The 23,236-nt window shown below is 37.9% G+C and overlaps 1 protein-coding gene across 3 annotated transcripts; it reads left to right on the plus strand.

Annotated features, from left to right (window-relative positions):
- Positions 1-671: 671 nt before the first annotated feature.
- Positions 672-21,441, plus strand: LOC146004677 (uncharacterized). Of its 3 annotated transcripts, none has more exons than XM_083143601.1 (6): positions 672-800; positions 6,016-6,298; positions 8,678-8,764; positions 15,018-15,107; positions 16,256-16,327; positions 21,164-21,441. In XM_083143601.1, exons 2-6 carry the CDS (start codon positions 6,025-6,027, stop codon positions 21,400-21,402), a joined length of 762 nt encoding a protein of 253 aa, XP_082999727.1. In that variant the 5' UTR covers positions 672-800; positions 6,016-6,024; the 3' UTR covers positions 21,403-21,441. The 3 variants fall into 3 exon arrangements, with proteins under 3 accessions (XP_082999727.1, XP_082999730.1, XP_082999728.1); XM_083143602.1 differs by lacking the exon at positions 672-800 and adding an exon at positions 5,150-5,209; XM_083143604.1 differs by lacking the exon at positions 16,256-16,327.
- Positions 21,442-23,236: the final 1,795 nt, after the last annotated feature.

Below are 23,236 nucleotides of genomic sequence, written 5' to 3' on the forward strand. Positions count from 1 at the left end.
ATCAAGGATATATATGGGGCATTCCATGAGAAAGTGCCACTGAACCTCAATTTTCAAAATTAAATGCAATGCTGTAACTTTATTCGATCTTGTGAGTGAACAATGTAAAGTTGAATTTTGGATAAAAATTCAAGTATTAAGCACAATTACGTTAGAAAGTAGAAGGTATTTTACATATTATTCGTTTATTTTAACTTTTTGATTTTCTTGTGTTTTTTATTATGTCCTACCAGTGACACCACAAAAAAATTAATTTCTCCTTTAACTGTTACATTTCCGCCTCAACTCTCCAGAATATTCAAAGATCAATTACCTTCTCTCTCTGTCTTAATATTTTTGATCATTTGATAATTCACAGAAATTAAAATAAATTTCTTATTAAGCGTAGAGGCAGTGTTTTGACTGTCCCACCTGTGACTCAAAATTGTTCACTTTTAGCTACAAATCTTGGAAAGTATTTTATGGGTAATTATGATTAATAAACAGTTTTGAGTTTATTATATCATTGCACAGAAACTGTGCGAAAAATGTTGCTCAAGTATCAGTAGAATAGTTACTTTAATATGAAAAATGTAGTCCGTGTGTCCCACCCGTGACAATGGATATCTTTACCCAACTTTGAAAGCAATTAAACAATGCAGTGATCCAGAAACCGTAACAACAACATGATGTTTCTCTGTTACTGATGCAAAATGTTTCACATACCCAACAAACATGGTGTAATGCAGCACCTTAACTAGGCAACTTGTAGTACCCCAAAGAGTAATGCCTGAATTAAAATACCAGCAGGAGTACCAACCGTAAGTTTCTCAGTCTTAAAATTTTAATGTGTAGTGTTTTGGCCATGTGAGCATTTGAGGTGTGTTGAATTCTAGGAAGTTAACTTGTTAAAAATTTGATGCAAAGTGAAAAAATATTAAATGATAAATTTGCTTTCACCACTTCACTTCTGAGAACTTGATTAGTACTGAAGCCCATACAATCAAAGATCAAACCCAGACTTGTTTCCAATATGGAAGTTTCCATGTGCAGAAAGCAGGGTGGATAAAAATCATGATATTTATTTAAAAAATCATTTTTGATGATCTTTTTTATTTAAATCGGATTTTTTATGTAACCCTTAACCCTTGCACATATGCAAAGCTGTCTTTACCCATAAAACTTCCGGTTTTCGTTCAGTTCTCTTCACGTGATAGTGTTAGACATTTGAAGATGCCGACATTCAATAGTTGTTACCAACTTTTATCAAAAAGCATACACTGAGTCAATAATTAAACAATGTTTACCTTCAGGTGCAAAGTTTTGATTGTTGTGTTCTTTGATGTACACGGTGCCGCATTTGTCGGAATAGTATTCAACATGCAATCCTGGCAATTTTTCTATGGTTAACATTGTTGTTTACCTCGCCAATTATTTATAGAGCAGGGCATTATTGTTCATTGTTTTTGATTTTTACTACCTTTTATGCACTTTGAATATCTGCAAAGCTGTGCGTTCAGCTTCCTTTTCAGAACAAGGCATGTCGGTGTTGGAGCATACAGTGCTCTTCGATTATGGTATTATTTTCTTGTTCTTTTTTGATTTTGTGAACTAGCAATGGATCATCACACACATGGGAAGGAACTGAAAAATAAGATACTCACGGCTGATGATATAAGGTCATTGATCCAAAGTTTAGGCTTCAGTCTGAACCTGACATTGGTGCAAGTGGCAATGTTGTTGTAAGATTGGCAAAATAAATACCAAATTATAAAAATTATAAATTGTACTTAGATCGTTTTTACACTTCATTGGACCTTGCAATATACCTTCATAAAAGAGGAATTCAGTGTGTAGGCACTATTCAGAGAAACAGAATATCAAACTGTACATTTCCAAAGGACGAAGATATGAAGAAGCATCCTCGTGGATTCTCTCTCGGGAGTTATGTGCAAATGTTGATTCTGTAGAGATCTCCAGTTATATTCAAGGATAATAGCAATGTTGCATTGCTTTCAACATTCATTGGTGAAGAACCCAAGCAATTAGTTCAGAGGTATGAGAAAATAAAGAAGGAGCACATTCAGGTCCAATGTCCAGCAGTTGTGTCTGTTTACAACAAGCACATGGGAAATGTTGATATCCTGGACAGTAACATAGGAAGAACTCGAATAAAAATGAAATCTCGAAAGTGGTACTTTTGATTATTTTATCACATTGTGGACATTACAATTATAAATGCTTGGACTTTGCAGCAGAAAGTCCACTCTAAAACAAATGGGAATACTCTGACACAGAAGCAATTCAGAGTTGAATTAGCAAACACTCTGTGCAGAATTGGACCAAATAGTCAAAAAGAGGCAGACCAAGATGTACTAACATTGGTGATGAACGGTGTGTCAAATACAAAGTAACTCTACCAAGTAAAGAAATTAGAAAGGACTTGCATGCTCACAGGCCTCAATGGAAAGAGATAAGGACAACTTGTAAATACACTAACTCCAGAGGATATACATATGTAGCCTGTGAAAAGTGTACGGTTAATTTATGCTTCAACAAAGAAAAAAATGGCTTCAAGGTTTTCCATGAGTAGTGAGCAGGGTTTAATATGTCTGGACAGAATATTATATGTATTGAATCTTATCAAATATGTAATAATTATGTCATTTTACACTACACGTTGAACTGCAATGTATATGCAAAAGTAATGTAAACGTGCAGCTTTGCACATATGCAAAGTTCAATTAAATGTGAAAATGTAACCTAAACGTGCAGCTTTGCACATATGCAAAGTTCAATAAAATGTCAATAAAACATTAAATTTACAACATATAATTTTTTAACTATTATTTCAGTGATTCCAACATCATAAAAATTAACATAAAAAATTATCAGCTTAATACAAAAAATTGCGCATTTAAGGGTTAAATCAATTTTTAAAAAAACATGCTTAAAATTGCTTCTATGTTTTTATAGAAAGACTCTTTCTAGTAATCGGCCCTGTAAAATATTTGAACAGTTTGATTAAAGCAAATAAAAATTATATGTAAATGTACATTTTTATATTCCTGATCTACTATGGAAATGTTTGTTTAGTGTGTTAATCAAACTATAATAATTGCAGTAACTTTTCTTCCAGTGAAAATAAAACATGGATATACTCTACAACTGTAACTTAAAATAATTCTTTGTAGCTGAATTTTGGCAATTTTTCAATGATAATTTGCAAAATATCAGGTGCCATGTTTATTTACAATTTAATGATAATGACACTATTTACAGTTTAACATAATTTCTATTTTGTATATTTTTCTACACAAAATGTTCGCTATTTTTGCCTATAAAAAGTATTGAATTTTCAATAAGAGAAATGTGTGTTCACAGTGTACATATTAAATTTCCTTTTGTATGAGCTTCACTCCATCAGTACACAAGATTTTGTTTTCTTTCTTTTTCTTCCGTAGAGCCTAATAAACAGCATTAAATTATTACAAGATTAATGTGCATTCACCAAAAGTGATTCTGATATCTACAAAATCCTTATGTACATTATTCTATAAATGATTTATTTAAACATTTAAATTAGTGATTAAAAGGAAAATCACCCGATTTAAATCAATCCACCTTGGCAAAAAGTGGTGTTATCAGGCACCTGTTTTTTGTTGAGTTGTAAATGACACTTGTTAACATGCATCCTTCCCTTGCAGTTCATAGAGAGAGAGAGAGAGAAAATCGGAGACCAACTTGTTTGCTATCGTGAGTGACCCTTAAGCTTAGCCCAGGCTTGTTGGGTCCCTATGCCACCTGTTTCAAAAACTTTTGCTATCATGCATAAATTTGGCAACACAGGATACCCTTACAATGGCAACTGGACCACACTGATTGGTTTAAGTGGTTCTTGTAACCCTCCCTGCCTTTCGACAGAAAATACAAAAATAGAATTTGAAGTTTGGTCTTTGATTGCTTAGACTTCAATATTCTGTCCTCACCCTTGTATCATTTGTGAATATTTCAGGTGAAATATATATATATATATATATGGATATGTTGCTGCCCTTTTAGAGGTTGCAAAGAACATTAGAGATTGTGATGATGGTTTTATAACTATTGTTGCAGTTGGCAGCATCCAACTTACAATTCGTTTATCACTCCTTACTGCACTGTAAGTATAGAAAAGTAAATGCAGTGAAATTTTCCCTAATGGACATTTTTGGTTCCCTGGCAGAAACACCTAGTATGTGGAGAAATTTCTTCTCAACAACAAACATTTACACTAATTCTAAAAATTAAAGAAAATATTTAAATCTTTCCTCAATTAAGAGTTAAGGTAGCTCCCGAACTGGAAATTTCTCCCGTTGGTTCCGATAGCCAATATGAGTTTTTAGACACATTATTGGAACCGATTGGTCAATTGTAATGAATTGGTTTCTATTGGAAAGTATTTTATTGTTTTCAATATATTGCTTATGAAAAATTCTTATCTATACAACTGTAAATGCAATGCAGAAATCATATAAAACTAGAATAAATTTCTGGTAAAGCATGTGGAATTTGTAACTTAGAATAACTTTCACATACAAAACTTTTTCAAATATATGAACACGTTTTTAACTCTGTAGCTTCATCGTGATTAACACAGCTATATAAAATCGAAAAATATGCTGCTTCAGTCATAAATTGACATGTTGTTCTTCCTTTATACATGCAAAAACAGCAACAAATTAGGTTAAACAAAGAATCTGACCCACAACTCTTGAAAAAGTGATAAACAAACAAAACACTGTTGAGATGGACTTAGCTGATCAAAAGATTGATCGTTTTTCCAATTGCATTACATACACATAAGAATAACCATGGAAATTTCATATTGCAAGAACAAGAACTAATATGAACATTTATTTCAACTCATCGTCACCTTGTAATCAAGGGGTCACGGGTTTGATACCCGGAGGAAGCACATAGTGGTTCGGATCCCACTTCAAACTGTAGGTCGAGTCCCAATTAGCCTTAATGTACATAAAGTGGACTTAAAACACCAAGTCAACATTATTTCCAACTACTATAACTTCTTTAAGGTTAAGTTGGTTCTTAAGAAAGAGTTCTTGTTAGGTATTTATTAAGATATATCTGACTTCAGTAGTATGCATTAGAATTCAGAGCAAATTCAGTTTAAGTGTGTGTTTTTCCAAAGAACTTCTAAATCACAGGGAATGTGGTGTCAAGAATTAAAGTATGTATGCTTTGAGTCAATAAATGAATTTATAACATATTGATTCTACAATATATACAAACTTACATTTGGATACAATTCACCAATTGGAAATTGTCTTGATTTTTCAATTGGTTTCAGTTGAGATTCCGATTGAAACCAATACATTCCGATCCTGTATTAGGCATCCGATAGAATCCGATTCATTCCAATTGAAACCAATTCAATCCAACTGAAATTTCAATTGGAATCAATAGAAAATTCCAGCTGGGTCTGTCAAAGAAAAAACATAATTTATAAAATTTTCTGCTCTTTCATTTTGGTTATCTTCACTTTATGTGTACAATTCACCGTTTTCAAGATGATATTTCTTTAAATTTTGAAGGTGAATTTTTGGTGCAGGTCAGATAGTGGTAAACTCTTCAAAATCGGATTCATCACATTTTTACTATGGAGACAGTATGCTTAATTTCTGTTGCAATTAGTTCTCCAGATGACATTTTTATATGATATAATATTTCATAATGCAGGGACCTTCTTACACATGTTTAAATATGCATGCATTGTCCTAATGGCTTTAGTCTGGAAAAATTTTGTTCTTCATCTGGAAATCCTGGAAAAGTCTGGGAATTTTGATTTTATGAAATTGTAGACATGCTGATCGTTGTCTTGGGCAAAGTTATAGCAGTATAAAACTAAAGGAAAAGTAAAACCATACGAAATTAAGCATCCGAAACTGATGATCTCTTAAAAATCTTAAAAACATGTATGCAATTCTTTTAGCAGAAAACATCCAAATGAGCTTATTGATTTTTGGTAACTTGCAGGAGTATAAAATGTGGAAGCATAAACATCGATCCTTCTCGCCATTCCCTTCTTTCTGGCAGAGTGACCCGGAGCCTTACTCCCGTAGAAGCCCTCAAACAGAAGACGTGCACAGGTATCCCGGGAGGCCAGAGTCGCTTGCCTCAAAATTACCAAAGGACGAGAGGAGCAACAGCTTTGATGGGGAACCAATGGATTTCTATGATGGAGAAGTAAATGAAGACCTGGAAACTGTCTGTAAGACACCGGCCCTCTATGATGAACCTATTGAAACAACATCCAACGGTAAGTTTAATGTGTAGTCACCTGCAGTCGGACACACAGAGCTGAAATGTGTTCCTTGCAATATGTTGTGTGTGTGGCTTAACTCTCTGGCAATAGCAGAACTTCGTATTGAAAAATTTCTGCTGGATTGAATTGTTTTAATTCGCGTTTCTGCCAGTTTTGGCTAATTGTGAAGATGAGGATGAAAGGTGATAAGAAATCACAAACACAATGGGCGTCTTTATCTGCCAATGCTGATATCTGCTTCTGTTGGATCCCCAGTCACGTGGGCATACAGGGGAACGAAGCAGCCGATGCTGTCGCCTAGTCTGCTGATGCAGATGGCAACGTTCTCGTCCACCTGCTGCCAGCTAGCGACCTGCAGAATGTGTTTCGTTGTAACCTTCTTGACACTTGGTAGGAAAAGTGGAATGCAGAAACGGGGAACAAGCTTCATGCTTTTAAGCCCACCATTGGTGCTTGGCATTCCTCGTGTCGTCCCTCTCGTCGTGAAGAAGTTCTTCTTACCCGACTTCGTATTGGACACAGCCATCTAACACATGGTCACTTACTGCAAGGACTGGACCCTGCGATGTGTCATATTTGTGATATTGTTTAGTGTTCGGCATATTCTTATTGAATGTGCCAATCTTTCCTCCGACATGTTTTTAATCTTTCCAGCCGTTTGTCATCCCTGTTAGGCGATGACAATGATGTTTTGTCATGTGTTTTTATCTTTTTGAGAAGAGTTGCCTCTTCCACAGTCTCCGAGAATGCTTTTAGTGATTCTGACTTTTTAATGTGTTGTATTCGTCTTGTGCAGGTCCCTTTACACCCTTGCACTTTTAATTTCTCCGAAGGGGCATTTTACGCTCCTTGTTTTAATGTTTCATTTAGAGTCAGAATTTTAGGTAAGGGGATATCTCCCCGAATATATTGAAGGTTGCAAAATGGCCTCAAGTGATGACATACCCAAAAATTTTAATTCATTCATTCATTCATACAAACACAATGGACAGCACACAAACTGCATAGAGAATTATACTGGTCATGAATCCAGGTGCCAGAGCCTCGTTTGTCTGCAAAATGCAGTCCAGGGTGTAATACGTGGAAGTAAGGCTGACATTTTGGTTCACAACATGGAAAGTTTCTGTTGAAGTCAGCTCATCACCATATAGTTAGACAACACACATTCAGTCTAAAGCAAGACATTCATTACTGCGCATGCGCAAATATCAGGCGACATGATGCACGGTACTGAGAAAACGACCGAGTCCAAGCGACACGTGCAGTTTGCTGTACCTCTTCTATTCGAATGGTTGCATTGATTATTAAGGGCATGCGAGACAGTCTCTGCCTGGCTTTTCCCTCAAAGTCAGTGTTGCCAACTTAGCTCTCTTGGAGCCAGATCTGGCTCTTTTGTGCTCTCGTTTGCCTGTGAATTGGGGTGCCTGCCCCCGTGCCTCACTCCTCACTATAATACCATCACTGTTCCGGCCCACATAGACCAACTTTTGCCATGATTGTACATTTTGCACGTGACATGATATTGTTATATTGGCTGCATCGCCCCATCCCCTCTATTTTTTTTATAGCGCCGTGTTGACGTGAAATTGGCATAATATTGTTATCAGGGAATCCTTTATTTTAAATTTCTTACGACCATGAGATGGGTGATGCAGCTCGATCTAGATGGTGAAAACTAAGAATAAATTGTCATCAATTTAGAGTTAACGGTAATAGCAGCGCCCCACCCCTTTGACAACTAACATTACTCTAGGAAGCACTTCGTAAATCTAGCTCCTTTAAAGTCAGTTTTAACTCCCTTTCAGGTGAAATTTAGCTCTTTTATGTGCATCATGTTTGGCAACACTGCCAGGAGGCAAGGAGAAATGCATTGGGCATATGGGAGTATTTTTTGATTTGTTAACTTGGGAATATCAAACTTCTGATGGAATAGAAAATGATATCAACGGGAAGAGGGCAGTTTGAAGAAGTGATTGGCCAGCAGAAAAGTTGAAACTTCCATTTGATGAACCATAACTTGATGTTGAAGTTGATTCCCCGTAAGGAATACAAGGGATTCCGAAAATTCTTATTCATCATATTTTTTACAGGTCGTATCTAGCTTATCAACTTTGAAAAATTCTTCGACCTGCCACATGTGGAGAAATTCATACTCTTCTTGTATCCCCACATTTTTCTTCAGTAGCATTGCCCATTCCGACGATATTAAAATAAATGTACACATGGTGCTTAACTGTATCTCCTCTCCTTAATAGTTTGCTTCTAAGCAACACGTGTTGCTTGTTGCCTGTTGTGTGTCACTTGTCACTGGTGTGAAATCTCACTAAGAAATTCAAGTGATTTGAAAATAATAATAATACTTTTTCTTTGTAGATGAAGAACATCTAGAAGTGCATGCTGAGATTAATCATTATTCTGGTGATGTAGAAGAGAGTCCTGGAAATTTAAGCCCTAGAAAAGGTAAACAGTTTTTCAATAGTATCATGTAATTTCGACTGAAGCTACTTCCTGTTAATTATTTAATTACTGAATCAGGGTGGCGACAGACCTGGAAAACCGGGAAAAGTCAGGGACTTTGAGAGGTAAAAAAAAAGTCAGGGAAATGTCAGGGAATTTTGTCTTGATTGACATTTTTTTTTAGATGCCGTTATGAAGTGCGGCATTGGAGCAGGAAATCTTGTCAAGTCTCGTCATCAACTTTTAGGTCTCTTTTATGCACAACCACGGTGCCAGACACCAGTGATGGTGATGGGGAAGGGGGGAGAGAGAAATTTCCGGAGGGGCAGAGAAAAATTGATAAGCCTATAAATATTACATGAAAAACATTGAATTTTCATTTTTTTCTTATCTGTATGGGAGTAGTAAGGGGACAAAGCTGTCAATAGATGGAGGGGATGGGGGGGGGGCTGGGTAGGAGCGCACCACCACTGTGCTCCTGTCCGATAGTTGTCGGACAAAATGCAGTTTTGTCGGACATTCTGAGGGAGCATGGAAACAAATAAGGATGCTTTGCAACCCTAAAATTTGTTGAATGTCGTGGTACAGCATTTGTCAGACATACATTTAGGCTGCATTGGTGCATGCAATTTTTTTTGCGGAGTATCGCTGTCCAACTAATGTCGAACTTTGACAAAATGTTTCACTACAGCATATGACAAAAATCACATGCATGCACTCTTATGGAATTATTTTTTGTTGAATGTCTTCAGACTGCGACATCTGACAAAAATCACATGCATAAACAGAGCCGGCTAGGACTTGGATGTTTGTGTTCGTCTGTCCTGATAAAAAATGAGAATTGAGAAAAATTGATATGTATGATATGAATGTGTGAGGAAGGCTGTCACGTAGGGGCTTTCCTTTAAAAAAATATATAATAAAAAGTGGTAGCGTCGTTGCCTTGTAGGCTAATCAAGGAGTCCCGAGTTCGATACCCGGTGGAGGCACATAGTGGTTCGGATCCCACTTCAAACTGTAGGTTCAGTCCTGGTTAGCCTTATTTATTTATTTATTTCGAACACACAGGCACATGCCCAATTACAGTGTTTACAGAGTATTATGTAAACAATAAAGTAATACAAAAATAATATTAAATCTATTGAGAAATATGACATTTCAATCTACAACATACTCTAAACATGACTGATTTCCAGTGGCGTAGCATGAGCATTTCGGATGGGAACGCCAAGTCTGAAGGAAGGGTAGGCCTTTTTTTTTCTTCTTAAGAGTTTACTTATGGAATTAACCAACATATGTATTGTCTATTTAAAATCACAATCTCATTGTGTTTATTACACGAAGTCAGCCGGGTTCCAATAAAACATGATCCATGCTTATTTTATCTAGAAAATAAGATGCCTCAGTGTGCAACAAATGCTTGGAGCACTGGTGTTTTATACCATTTTTAATTAGATAGCTCAAGTCAGAAACACAGCACCATTCGCAGTATTTTGCTCCACACGTAACACATGTGTAGCAAAACAGTATTTTATAATCAAGGAAACCTTTCGGCATGATGCAAGTAATTAAAAAAACCTACCTGAATCACAAGCGCCTCTAGAACTACAGTAGACTTCATTGTTGTGGATGATACAACTATTGATTGATTTGGTTTATTTTACTTCGCTTTCTACCACTTTTGGCTAATCGCAAATATGAATATGAGTGACGATATTGATGAAGTTGATTAAGAGACATTCACAAAGAACAAACATGCGTAGGCCGGGATTCGAACTGGAAACCTCTGGCATCTTAGCACGCTGTGCAAAACATTCTGACACAAAGGTGGGTGGATGATCCAACAATCATACACACTACTGACGTAACAGTGCCTAACGTAATTCAGAGTTTCAGACCACTGTTTATTGCATCTTGAGAATGCTAATAAATATTTTAAAATAATTTTGTCAAGAGATCATACGATGTTAAGAGTTTTGAAACAAATGCTAAACATTTCCACTGGCACAATATTAGGCAGTTAGATAATAACGAAAAAATATTTTTTAAAAGAAATAGTTTTGCGGGTTAGGTGGTAGTGCAGCCACAGGCTAAACTTCTACCACGAGGACTTTATCAACTTGTTTGACAAAAACTGTTTTGTTATTTTAGTTTTTAATGCACTTCACTGTTCTTGCGATAAATTACACAATGCAGTGGTCATTAAAGATACGTCAGTCAATGTTGCGTATTGTAGCATCACACAGCACGAGCAGAAGCACGAGGTTTGTCTATGGGCACGAGCACGAAAAACCGGGTAGGAATTCTACTTCTGTCGTCTGCATCAGAAGTACAGCCCCTTGAATCGGAAGGCAGGAAAGGTCACATGGCCACTAGAACCAATCAGTTGCTCCATACGCCAGCGTATGGAGAGAGCATTTTGCCCGTGCTATAGAGATCCAAGCCACAAGCTTTCCCTCCTCCTCTCTGCCTCCAGGCAGGCATGGTCCTGTACACCAAACCTAGCCGGCGTCCGGCAAGCAAAGACATTAGAGAAATGCTACAATGAGAGCTGTTAGTGGAGCGTTGTACACAGATCGAGAAAATAGCTTTTATAATGCCAAATGCTTAAACATGTATATAATTAGTCACGTTTTACTTTATATTTACAGCATTTATGCATTTTTAAAATTTTAAATCCGGGAACGCTGTTCATATGGGCGTACTAGGATGCTATGCTACTGCTGATTTCATACACTTATATTTGTAGTAAGTTATACAGAGATAATCAGCTTATATACATGTAAATAGTAGTAGTGTAATAGATATATTGAGTAATACAAATTGAACATATAAGACACAAAGATAAACATACGACAGTGAAATTGAAACAGTATTTTATATTAAATAAGGTTAGAAAAAAATGTAGATATTGTTTAATTTAGGGTGAGATTATGAACATAACAACCTTCATTGTGTCCTGTTTATATACAGTGTTCACAGAATACAATGACTTTTAAATCTGAAAAGATCGATACTAGGGTTATTACTAGACACTGAGTTGAACAACTTGCACATTCTCCTCAGGGGTTCCATTTCTGCCATGTTGGTTCTTCCATGCGAGGTTTTAAAGAGATTATTCTGGGTCTTAAAATAGCATTTTGAATATAAAAGTTTAGTTGTGAGAGTAGAGCTGGAGAATCTATTTTTCCGTTGACAAGTTTGGATAAGAAAGTCAGTTGATGCATGTTGTCTTCTTTTTTCGAGCGACGGAACACTCAACATTTCACGCAACGTGTTACCCGAGGGAACTTTGGATATTCACCACCGAGTTTAAATAACAGGTACCTCAAAAATTTGTTTTGAAGTTTCTCTATTTTGTCTATTTCTTTCTTGACTAGAGGGTCCCAAACAACTGAGGCATATTGAAGTTTCGATCTCGCAAACGCATAGTACAGAAACAAGAAAGTTTCCCTCTTTCTGAATTGGCTACCCATTCTCATTATGAATCCTAAGTTTCTATGGGCTTCGCTGAGGATACGTGCAATGTGTGATTGAAAGCTTAGTGATTGGTCGAAAGTGAGTCCAAGATCGGTAAAGGTATTCTCTCTTAGAATTACCACACCAAGATGTTATATGAGTATTATATCGGACACCTGTTACGCGTAAATGACACTACTTTACATTTCTTGAGGTTAAGACTAACTTTATTATTTTCGCACCAATTAAGTAATTTATCAAGTTCTTCTTGCAATTGGTTACAGTTACCGTTGTTTTTTTATTTCTTTAAAATATTTTTACATCGTCGGCAAAAATAAGTTTTTCAGAGTTTAGGAGCACATCTGGTAAGTTGTTAATGCAAATTAAATATAATAAGGGGCCAAGGTTTGATCCTTGTGGGACTCCAGAGCTGTGTAATAAGTGGACCTGTGGCCTTGGTACATGCCATATTGTCGGCGATTCTGTAGGTACGAAGCGAGCAGTCGTACGAGTAGAAGTGAAAGGCTTATGTTGGCTAATTTCATCATTAGGGTGTTGTGGTGGACTGTATCAAAGGCTTTTGAAAAGTCTGTAAATAGAACGTCAACTTGTCCTTTGTTATCTATACTAGATGCAATGTAATTCATTAGTTCAACAAGGTTGGTGACAGTTGAGCGCATTTGCACAAATCCATGCTGCTAAGTGGAGAGGATAGGTCTGACGTGAGAATATATATGATTGCATATTATTTGCTCTAGAAGTCTTGCAGAAGCTGATAGCTTTGCAATTGGCCTGAAATTACATATATATCTGCCTTATTAGCAGCTTTCGGAATTGGGCAGATTTCTGTTGTTGTAGGAAATTTTGATGTTTTTAAGGCTAGGTTAAAAAGAGTGTGGAGTGGGAACTTAAGCACTTCCGAACATCCTTTAATTACGTAGGTAGGAATTGAGCCGGGGCCAGCTGCCTTTTTCTGTTTCAGTTTCTTGATGGCTTGCTCGATTTCGTCAAGTGAGATTTCCGAAAAATTTAACATACTAAGATGCATGTTCAAGTTTGTGTTCGCCTGAGGAGTTTTGTAAGAAGACGGTTCTGTGGAATAGACAGATTCAAAATGTTTTGCAAATATATCCTGGATATTTTTGTCGTTGTCTATTGGTTTATCATTATATTTCGTTGGTTGCACCGGGGAGGTCTGTCTTTGATTTTTGATAAATGACCAAAATTGATTTGTATCTTGAGTAAGGCTTGCTTTGCAATTGACCAAGTAATTTTGGTAAGCTTTTCTAATATCAGATTTTAATTTATTTCTTAAGGCTTTGAACTTTGGTGATATGCCACGTTCCTTACGTTTCGTTTCCATTTTTTATGATGATGGGATTTGATTCTCAGGTCTTTGATAATTTCTCTCGTGAACCAACATGGATAGGATTTTTTGGAAGCTGTATTGAAGCGCGAGACATATTCATTAAATATGTCATCAATAATTTCATAAAATGTGTTCACCGCAAGATCAATGTGGAATAAAAACACCAAATCAATCAATCAATCAATCAATCAATCTGGTGTTAAGTACATTCCAATGTAAAATTGCTAATGCTGTATTTGGAATGTTCTGCTAAATAAATAAATTTGTCATATGCAATATCCGAGGGCCTCTCCGATGGCGCAGTGGTGGCATCCTCACCTTGTAATCAAGGGGTCCCAGGTTCGATACCCGGTGGAGGCTCATAGTGGTTCGGATCCCACTTTAAACTGTAGGTCCAGTCCAGATTAGCCTTACTGTGCATAAAGTGGACTTAAAACACCAATTCAATGAACTACAACAACAATATCCGAAAATAATCGCATGCATTGCTATCTTATTGATTGATGTTCCTTGGATGTCCCAGAATAAGGATTTTTGTAGTTTACGATGTTTGTCGGATGCAACATCCTACAAAAATCAAATTCATAAATGGAACCTTACACTGCTGCACCACTGCAAATATGCTGCTAGAATTGTATTACTCTTGTGGCTTACTTTATCTTATTTAATGTAGCAGTCCATACAAAAGTTTTCTTTCACCCCCCCCCCCCCTAACATACTGTTAACACACGTTTACATTGACATTGAAGAAGAAACGAAAAAGAGGCTGAAAGACAGGTTGAAACAACATAGGGATGATGTATGACTTAAGAGAGAGAGAAATGCGATATTTAAACACATGAGAGAAACAGGACATGACATAGAGTGGAGTGAGGCTAAGCAGATAGGAAGGGAGAAGAGAATGCTAGTGAGAAAATGGAAGGAAGCCAAGGAAATAGAGAAGAAAGGTGAAGAAGACACAATGAACTGGAATAGGGGACTGAAGATAAACAAAGAATGGAAGAAGGTGTTAGAAAGAGTGGAAAGGACAAGAGAGAAAGAGGAGAGAAGAAGGAAGAAAGAAAGAAAGGAAAAAGAGCGTGAGATAAAGAGTCCAACCACATTCCAGATGAAAGAAAATGTTTAGCTTAATCGCCTGTCATGTGAAAGTACAGTTGACAAGGGAAGGCCACCTTCTAGAATGTTCCAGGAAAACAACTTTCTAATAGTCTGGAGGGGAGTAATTTTTGTGTATATATATCATCCTGTTTTGTACCTTGTTACATTTGTACTTGGTGCAGAGTCTGAAGAAGACCTTTGCTAGAAAGTTGAAACGTTACGTTTAGTTTATGTTTTATAATAAAATAAATTTTCTGCCTTGGTCAACATATTGAGTTTTTCAAATAAGTGATTCATGGATGAAATAAATCTTATCTTATATATTTTCAGTCTCGTCATCTGAACATGTATACCCGAGTAGAACAGAAACCCACAAATCAAGGAAGAGCCTTTTCAGAAAGCATCATCATACAGTATCAGGTAAATAGTCTATACTCTTTAAAATACAATGATGAAACGATCCCACTCATTTAGGTTATAATCTGTGCCTACAGTGACAAAATAAAAGTCTTGTAATGGCAAACACCAGTACTTGAAGTTGGGGAATACCCCCAGCTAGAAAAAATTGGATAAATTCCCCCTCCCCTTCTTAATGTTAATATTTCTTGTCAGGTGGTAGCTACTACTGGAAAGCTAATTTGACTTTTTCTTCCATTATTATTATTATTATTATTATTTTGTCTTTATAAGCCATGGGTTTTTCCAATAAGCTTTGAACTGAAGATGGTTGGAGTTACACCCCTTATTTTATTCTGAGACAGCCAGCCTCCATGGCAGATTGGTTAGCACAGTCTGCTACAATACTAGGGGTTCCGGGTTCGAATCCCAGCCTTGGCAAGGGTGTTCTTTGTGAGTGTCCCTTTATTAAATTTCATCATATCATCACTCATCCTCATCGTTGTGATTAGCCAAAAGTGGCAGAGAAGTGATGATAAGTAACCAAAATCGAATTTTATCCTAGGACAGAAATTATACGATTATAAATTGTGAACATAGCTCTGTAGTTAATGACACACATGCAGAGGATGGGGCAGATCAAATGTTGAGAAAGCCATTCTTTTAGTGTAAGAATACTTCCACCAGAACTCCTGTTCTTTTCTTGTATCCTAATCACTGGATTATGAAGAAAGATCATGAATTGTATGCTAATGTTAGCATATGTGAGGGAAATCATGATAACACCAAAGGAAAACATTTCTTTCCCAGCTGGTTCTTACCATAATCTAGCATCCAGATATACTCAACAGAGGCAGACAGGATCTCAGTTCCAACATACCCAATGGTGTTTATGCCATTACTACAGAGCTATCTGTTATCCAATTCTAGAATTATCAGTGCTTTTCTAACAAACCATGTTTGATATGTGTTTCTGTGCAGGTCCCTTTACAACTTTGCTCTTTTAATTTTTCCCAAGGGGCTTTTTACACCCTTGTTTTAACCTTTTTAAGTCAGAATTTTAGGTAAGGGGACATTTCCCTGCATACATTGAAGGGTACAAAGTGGCCCAAAAGTGCTGACGCACCCAAAACTTTTAATTCGTTAATTCGAACCATGTTTATCTCTTGCAGCTGTTAATCAACTGCACCCTCTAACTTCTCCAAGGAACATTATGTTAGCCAAACGTTCTCTCCAACCTTTAGGTAAGTGTCTAAGACAGATACAAGGTGTGGCTAGAAAAAAACCAGACTGTTGCTACAAAATCTTTTATTGGTAATTTTGTACAATGCGAACATTATCCCCTTCAAAGTACTCCCCTGAACTATCCATACACCGCTCCATACGAATCTTCCATTTCTGGAACCAGTGCTGGAAATCACTTTCTGAAACCATGTTCATGACTTCCGTCACTTTTGTTTTCACAGGTTCTACGGTCGTAAATCTGTTTTTTTTTCAGTGCTGATATGACCTTTAGGAATAAAAAAAAAAGTCGCACGGAGTGATACCCGGTGAATAGGGTGGATGTTCTAACACTGAGATCCCATGCTTGGCCAAAAAAGCCTTGACTGACAATGCCGTGTGGACAGGAGCATTGTCCTGATGAAGAATCCATGACTTGCTTTTCCACAAATCAGGTCGACGTCTTTTTACTCGCTCACGAAGCACCTTAATGTAATAATGTTGGTTGTTTTGCAATAGCTCGAATACTCAAGCGACGATCCTCTTGAATCAATTCACTGACATTTGCAATGTTTGATTCCGTTTTCGACGTGCAAGGCTGTCCAGGACACGAGTCGTCCGCAATCACTTTTCGTCTCTCTTTAAACCTTTGAAACCACTGAAACACTTTCGTGCGTGATAAACACTCATTTACGAATACTTCCTTCAACAAACCACAAGTTTCTGTGGCGGATTTTCCGAGTTTCATAAGAAACTTCACATTGATACGCTGTTCTACTTTTACACTTAACATTTACGGTTCACTTCATCGACAAGCTACAGCGGAGTGAGTGCCGCGCACCCTGGGAAATCACACAATCGATAGGCAGGATATCATGTTATACACTCATGCACCACTTGACCTTGACGCGCTTGCTGTTTGTCAACAGCAACATCAATCTGTTTTTTTTTCTAGCCATGCCTCGTATATGCATGAGGAATTAAATGTCAGTTCTTTGTAACTGATCAATGGTGGCTGTCAGTATGAGCAGTAATGCCAGGAGGCTTATTTAGCAGTTGCCGTAGATCCACCTTTTCTAGCAAAACTATTTTGATGGCATGAATCAGAGTGCAAAATTAGTGTAGAAAACAGAATGCGATGGAGGAACAGTTAAGTGTGGGTGAGGCTTCACCATGTCTAGTAGTCTAGACCTATTTTGATGGCAAATTGAAATTAAACCTAGTCCCAATTAGCCTCTTGTGCATAAAGTGGACTTAAAACAAGAAATCAAACAATCAATCCAGTGCCTTCATATGCAACTGTCAGGCCCTGAATGGTTGAGGGCATACAGTTCTCCCAGTGCATGGATTACAGTTCCTTCCCAAAAGAAGGGTTCCAGGTTCTGGCCTGTGCATGGGTGTTCTTTCTTCAGATCATCATTCATCCTCATCTTCGCAATTATTCAAAAGTGGTAGAAAAAGCAAAGTAAAATAAATTTGAATGAAGAGGTTTTCTTGGGCTTTCAAGCTTTCGAGAGCTAACGTCTCTCTCATCTTCAGGGATTGAAGTGCAGAGATATGTCAGGATAGGGTTATATGTATTTGGTGTAGGAGGGGTGGCAGGCCAATCAGGTGGCATCTCTATGACATCCACACTCCCAGTCGACTATCGCTAACCAAGCTTCTTCTGGTTCTAGTCTTGTGTCCCTGTTGAGATTTTCCTTTTCCCCGTGCTTCTTTGATAATACGATCCCAGTAATTGGATGACTTGTTGATGATCTTGGTGGTTGTGAAGTCAATTCTATGGCCCTCGTGGATGGAATGTTCTGCTAACCCTGATTTTTCGGGATGAAAATTCTTGATTAAGCTAGCGTGTTCGATTGTCCTCCTTGTTTGTCTAATGCAGGCTTTACCGCAGAAGCAAATGATATGTTAAACCCTGGGTGTCTTCTGTCCTAGGTCATCTTTAGGATTTCAAAGTCAGCTTCTGACTTTCAGTGGCAGTTTGTGGATCGTCTTAATGTTGTGCTTTGAAAGAATGCGACTGATGACTGCGGAGAGGTTTCCAGTGTATGGGATGATGGCTATCTTCTTGGTTATCGGGGGGATCCGGGTTTGTTGTTCTTGTTGTGCATTACTCGCTCTAGTGTCTTGTTGATGCCTTCACTGTAGCTGCATGCAGGTGTCTTATTTCATCTTGAAGGTGTTCTGTATCGCTGATGATGACCTGGTGAAACAATGTCGAGAGTACAGTTGGTCGCTGTGCTGGATGGTGAAAACTCTTGGTGTTAAGGTTTAGGTCTGTGTGGGTAGGTTTCCTGTATACGCTGTGTCGTAAGGTTCCGTCCAGTTTACGTGTGATGAGGATGTCCAGGAACGGAAGGCTGCCATTGCCCTCCGTATCCATGGTGAATTTGTTGTTCGGATGCTGATTGTTGAGATGATCCAGGAACATTTGTAGCACTGCTTCACCGTGCGGCCAGATGACAAGGGTGTCATCTACATATCAGTAAAAAACAGCAGGTTTCTGTGGAGCTGAACTGAGTGTCTCATGTTCAAAGTTCTCCATGAAGAAATTGGCTATTGCAGGCGAGAGTGGGGATTCCATTGCCACTCTGTCGGTCTGTTCGTAGTAGCTGCACTTGTAGCTGAAGTAGGTTGTGTTTGAAGAGGCTGATGATGTCTGGTGCGAAGTGTTGCTCTAACAGTTTTAATGAATCTTGAAGAGGCAATCTGGTGAAAAGCGATACTACGTCGAAGCTAACTAGAAGGTCACCGGGAGAAGTTCTGATGCTCTGCAGGGTCTTGATGAAGTCTGATGAGATCTTGACATGGTGTTGGCACTTGCCCGTCAGAGGTTGGAGTTATGCCATTAGGAATTTGGAAATCATCTGGTTGATTGCCCAAGAAAACCTCTTCATTATTTGCTGCCAGGAAAGCTTCAAGAATTATTTTTAAAAAATCTATTTTTGACTTTGAAGTTTGGAAAATGTCACCTTAAAAATTTTGGACTTACATTTGAATATTGTTTTGGCTCTATTTTACTTCTATATTTCTGTTGTACCCAGTGCTGGAAGTAGAGTGCCACACACGTAAATTTGCCGTTGCGTAGAAACGAATTTTCGTTTCGTCTCCCTCTCTCTTAGCATCACGTGTTCTACCCTGCTCGAAAACCTTCGCTATTGTTGCCATATTGTCATTCCATTCCTGGACACACTCGCGCAAACTTCATTGAAAACAATTGAACAGCGCTCCAGCTCGCGGTTCCCACCGGTCAGCAGGGACGGCAATGTGGCAATATAGCACGGCGTAGTCGTTGCTTCTTTTATGCAGTGCATGTTCATTGGCTAGCTAGTAACTAGTGTTGCCAACTGTAATAATGAAGCACTATTTCTGTCACGGAAGGGGAAAGCAGGTAAAGTGGCGGTGAGTTTTGTTGGATTGGAAGCACCATATTTTTATTTTATACTAAGTATTTGACCGGTTTGACGTTGTGTGCGTGTATTGCGTGTGTGTATGTAAAAGTGTGTGTTTGCTAATGAACGTTAAATTCCATAATGCCTCCAGTTCTGTCGAAGTTGAAATCAAAAACCTTGCATAGCCAAGCTCGGGAAATTCTAAGCAATTCAACTCTGGCTGCGGCAGGTGTTCTTGTAGAAATTGCATAGAGGAGGCTGTCATTTTTGCTGCTTAATGCGATACATATTGTTTTCTGTGTTAAAATTGCCATGCTTTGATGGGTGACCAAGTTCATAGCAGGGCCGGCGGAAGGGGAGGGCGAACCGAGCGGCAAAATTTGAAGAGAAGAAAAAAATAAGCCTATTGAAAACTGTGATCGAGCGAGATATTCTTTTGCGCTGAATAGTATTGAAATAGCATAAGAAGTCTCATTATTTATTTTATATTTGATGTTTTAGTTAGGAATATATTGATTTTCAATTTTCCGTTGCTGCGTAATGACCGGGGGGGGGGGGGGTCGAAATAGAGCGGCATCTACTGCCACCTCCCAGGGAGGCAAAATGACTAGCGCCGGCCCTGGTTCATAACAAAAGAAAAAGCCGCGCAGCTTATCATCTAGTGGCAGTATATGTACTTGTTATTGTTGTCGAAGCCGGCATCCTTTGTAAATGTACAACAAAGGCAACCGACTGTCACAGATCTCAGAGAGGAAATAATAATACTGTTTGAGGAGGAGTGTTATGGTGCAATTGTAGCGGTTTAACACGTTGGCATGTTATTATCTGCCGTTGCAGTTCCATACCAGTGTATACGGGTTTTGGGAGTGAAAAGTTAGAACGCCACCAGTGCATTAATGCAATGAAAAATAATATATACGTATATATTTTTTTTATTTTGTTTGAAATCACTCAAATAAGGAATCGTATGAAGAAGTCTTCTTTGCAGAATTTTTGGTAATTGTACTTATGTGTTAGTTCATATTTTGCGAATTTTTAGTCCATATGTATGTAGCTACATACAAAGCCACTTGTTAGTACATATTAATCCTAGTCCTGGTATAATGCATGACGTTTAAAACTCAACGTTAGATAGACCTGAATTCTCTAATTTTATTGTTGTACGTAACAGCTGTGCATCGGCGCACCGCAGCGATTTTTCTATCTGCTCCATTAGCAACACTGCTTCTTTAGTTCTGTCGCGCATTGCACGGCAGAATTATCTGCGCTGGACTCTAGCAAATGTTACCTGGGGAAATGTTTGATCGAGCTTTGAGGTTTGCTGTGGGATTCTCCTATGGTTTAACACGGTGGCAGTGAAGCAGTTGGGGTATGTTTTGTGAATATATGTGAACTGGGGATACTTCCCCCCCCCCCCACTTCGAGCGCTGCATTAATTACTATCATTATTGCTTGTCTTTTCAGTTTCAGCACCTGAAGATAAGGTTGATCTGAAACCGATTTGCAAGAAATGTGGTGGCATGATCCCTGCACACAGAACTTTGGGAGAAACTGGATTTCCAGAAATACTCAAGAATACTGGTCAGTTCATAAAAAGATTCCTGCTGGATGCATTCATTCTTGTGAACATGTGGTTCACTTGGCACTACGTGACCCTCTGGTTTGGTGAAGAACCCAAAGCTGTTCTCCAAATTCTTGAATGATTATATGTTGTTCTGTAAATGTTCATGGCTGTATTAACAATAAAGCCTCAAGTTGTTTGCCTATTGCAAATGTTTGGTTTAATTGAAACAGCAATAATAATAAAGAAAATGGTTGTTTGGCTCTAAATCAGCAGTCTAACTAATTAATTAACTCTGTAGCCTTCTTAAACCTGAAGCTTTATGACTGCAGCAACACAAGCCTTCCATTTGTCCCTATCCTGGGCAAGATCAATCCAATCTTTTACATCCTTACTGATTTCCTGTAGGTCCATCTCAACATTATACCTCTATCATCGTCTTGACCTTCCTACAGGTCTCTTACCATCAGATTTTCCAACAAGAATCCTGTAAACTTTCACCTGCCATTCATGCCACATGACCTGCCTACCTAAGTCTTCTTGGTTTAATTATTCTAATAATATCTAAAATCAGCAGTCAGGTATTTTAATCTGTTCAGTTGCTTTGCTTGGCAACTACATAGTTTTTTTGTGCTTATAAACATGATGGAAATTTTGAATGTTTTCATCGATACTTTTGTTTGCAGGACTGTGGAAACTTGATAGTTTCAATCACAGTAATTTATGTTTCTTTTGCCAAACAATTTCTGTTTAATTTTATTGTATTATGTTCATTCTGTGTTGAATTCACTGCTCAAAGTAGAAGGGGGTGGTATCCCCCAGCCAAGAAAAATTATGCAAAGCATCACCCCTTCAACTAGCCTTAATGGCTCAAGCAAGCATCCCACCACCTAACAATTTCTACTCGAACAACTGGGTGAATTACTGCCTCTCTATCTCAGTTTCAGTAATGAGAACAAGTGACAATCAGTTGACAGTTCAACACCAAAGAATGTTATATTTTGAGTCCTAAGGTGTCCGTCTCAACCAGCAGTGTAAACTTAAGGAGGCCTCAAAATGGGAATTTTCACAAAATGGAACACTGTACTTTCGTTAACATACTGTTGCCTGTTTTTGTCTCCAGTTACTAGTGATGAGACTGAACATGAAGGTTCCAGATAGCCATGAACTGGAATGTCGTTCTGGTCTACTCAGGTTCATTTCGGTTTATGTCCTAACTTTCGAGGAGGGACAGAGCATGAACCTCAGACCCCAGCATGTTAACATAACTGCCCTTAACTTGTAAATTTTAAAATACCTGAAAATTTGGGGGAAAGTATGCCTCTTTATCTCCAAAAATTATGCCTATGGCCAGTGGTGGCGATTGGATTCCAAAACTGGGGGAAAGTACAGTGGCAAAATGTTGGGAGCAACTGCCCCTAATCGCCACAACTGCCTATGGCCAATACTATCAAACATTGAAGTATGTTGTATCAATATGTTTTGAAAACTTGATTAGAGTATTTCACATTTCAAGATACATAGTAGTATCATAGTCATCATTAGCACCACGATTCATCCTCCAATAATACAGAAAAATGCATTACATACGCAAAAGACATTGGTGTATTATAGAGCAATAATATATATATAATATTAACTTATGTTTTGCGAGTATCGAGGTAACTCCAGCGACGTTTCGGGAAGCAACTGCTCCCTTCCTCAGGCTGCTCACGTTTATGTTATGTGTAAATCATAACCATGTCGAACTCTCATTGCATCATTGAAGTATTGCAGCACACGCGAACCGTGGCTATACACAGTTTTAAAGTTTTAACATTCCAAGGATCAGTTTCTAATTGGGAAAATGGCATGGTAGTTTGACGTGCACCTGTAATGGGTTTTAGATTTTTATTGTTTTTTAACCATATGCCTTTTACCAATCCTATATCCTGAACGTTGCAGGAGTTACCTCGATACTCACAAAACGTAAGTTA

The sequence above is a fragment of the Lepisma saccharinum genome, chromosome 22, assembly GCF_977018435.1.
Source record: "Lepisma saccharinum chromosome 22, izLepSacc3.1, whole genome shotgun sequence".
Lineage (NCBI taxonomy): Eukaryota > Metazoa > Arthropoda > Insecta > Zygentoma > Lepismatidae > Lepisma > Lepisma saccharinum.

Coding starts and splice junctions, on each gene's coding strand:
- LOC146004677 (XM_083143601.1), top strand. CDS start 6,025: ATGTGGAAGCATAAACATCGATCCTTCTCGCCATTCCCTTCTTTCTGG. Junction 6,299..8,677: donor TATTGAAACAACATCCAACG/GTAAGTTTAATG, acceptor TTTTCTTTGTAG/ATGAAGAACATCTAGAAGTG. Junction 15,108..16,255: donor GCATCATCATACAGTATCAG/GTAAATAGTCTA, acceptor TATCTCTTGCAG/CTGTTAATCAACTGCACCCT.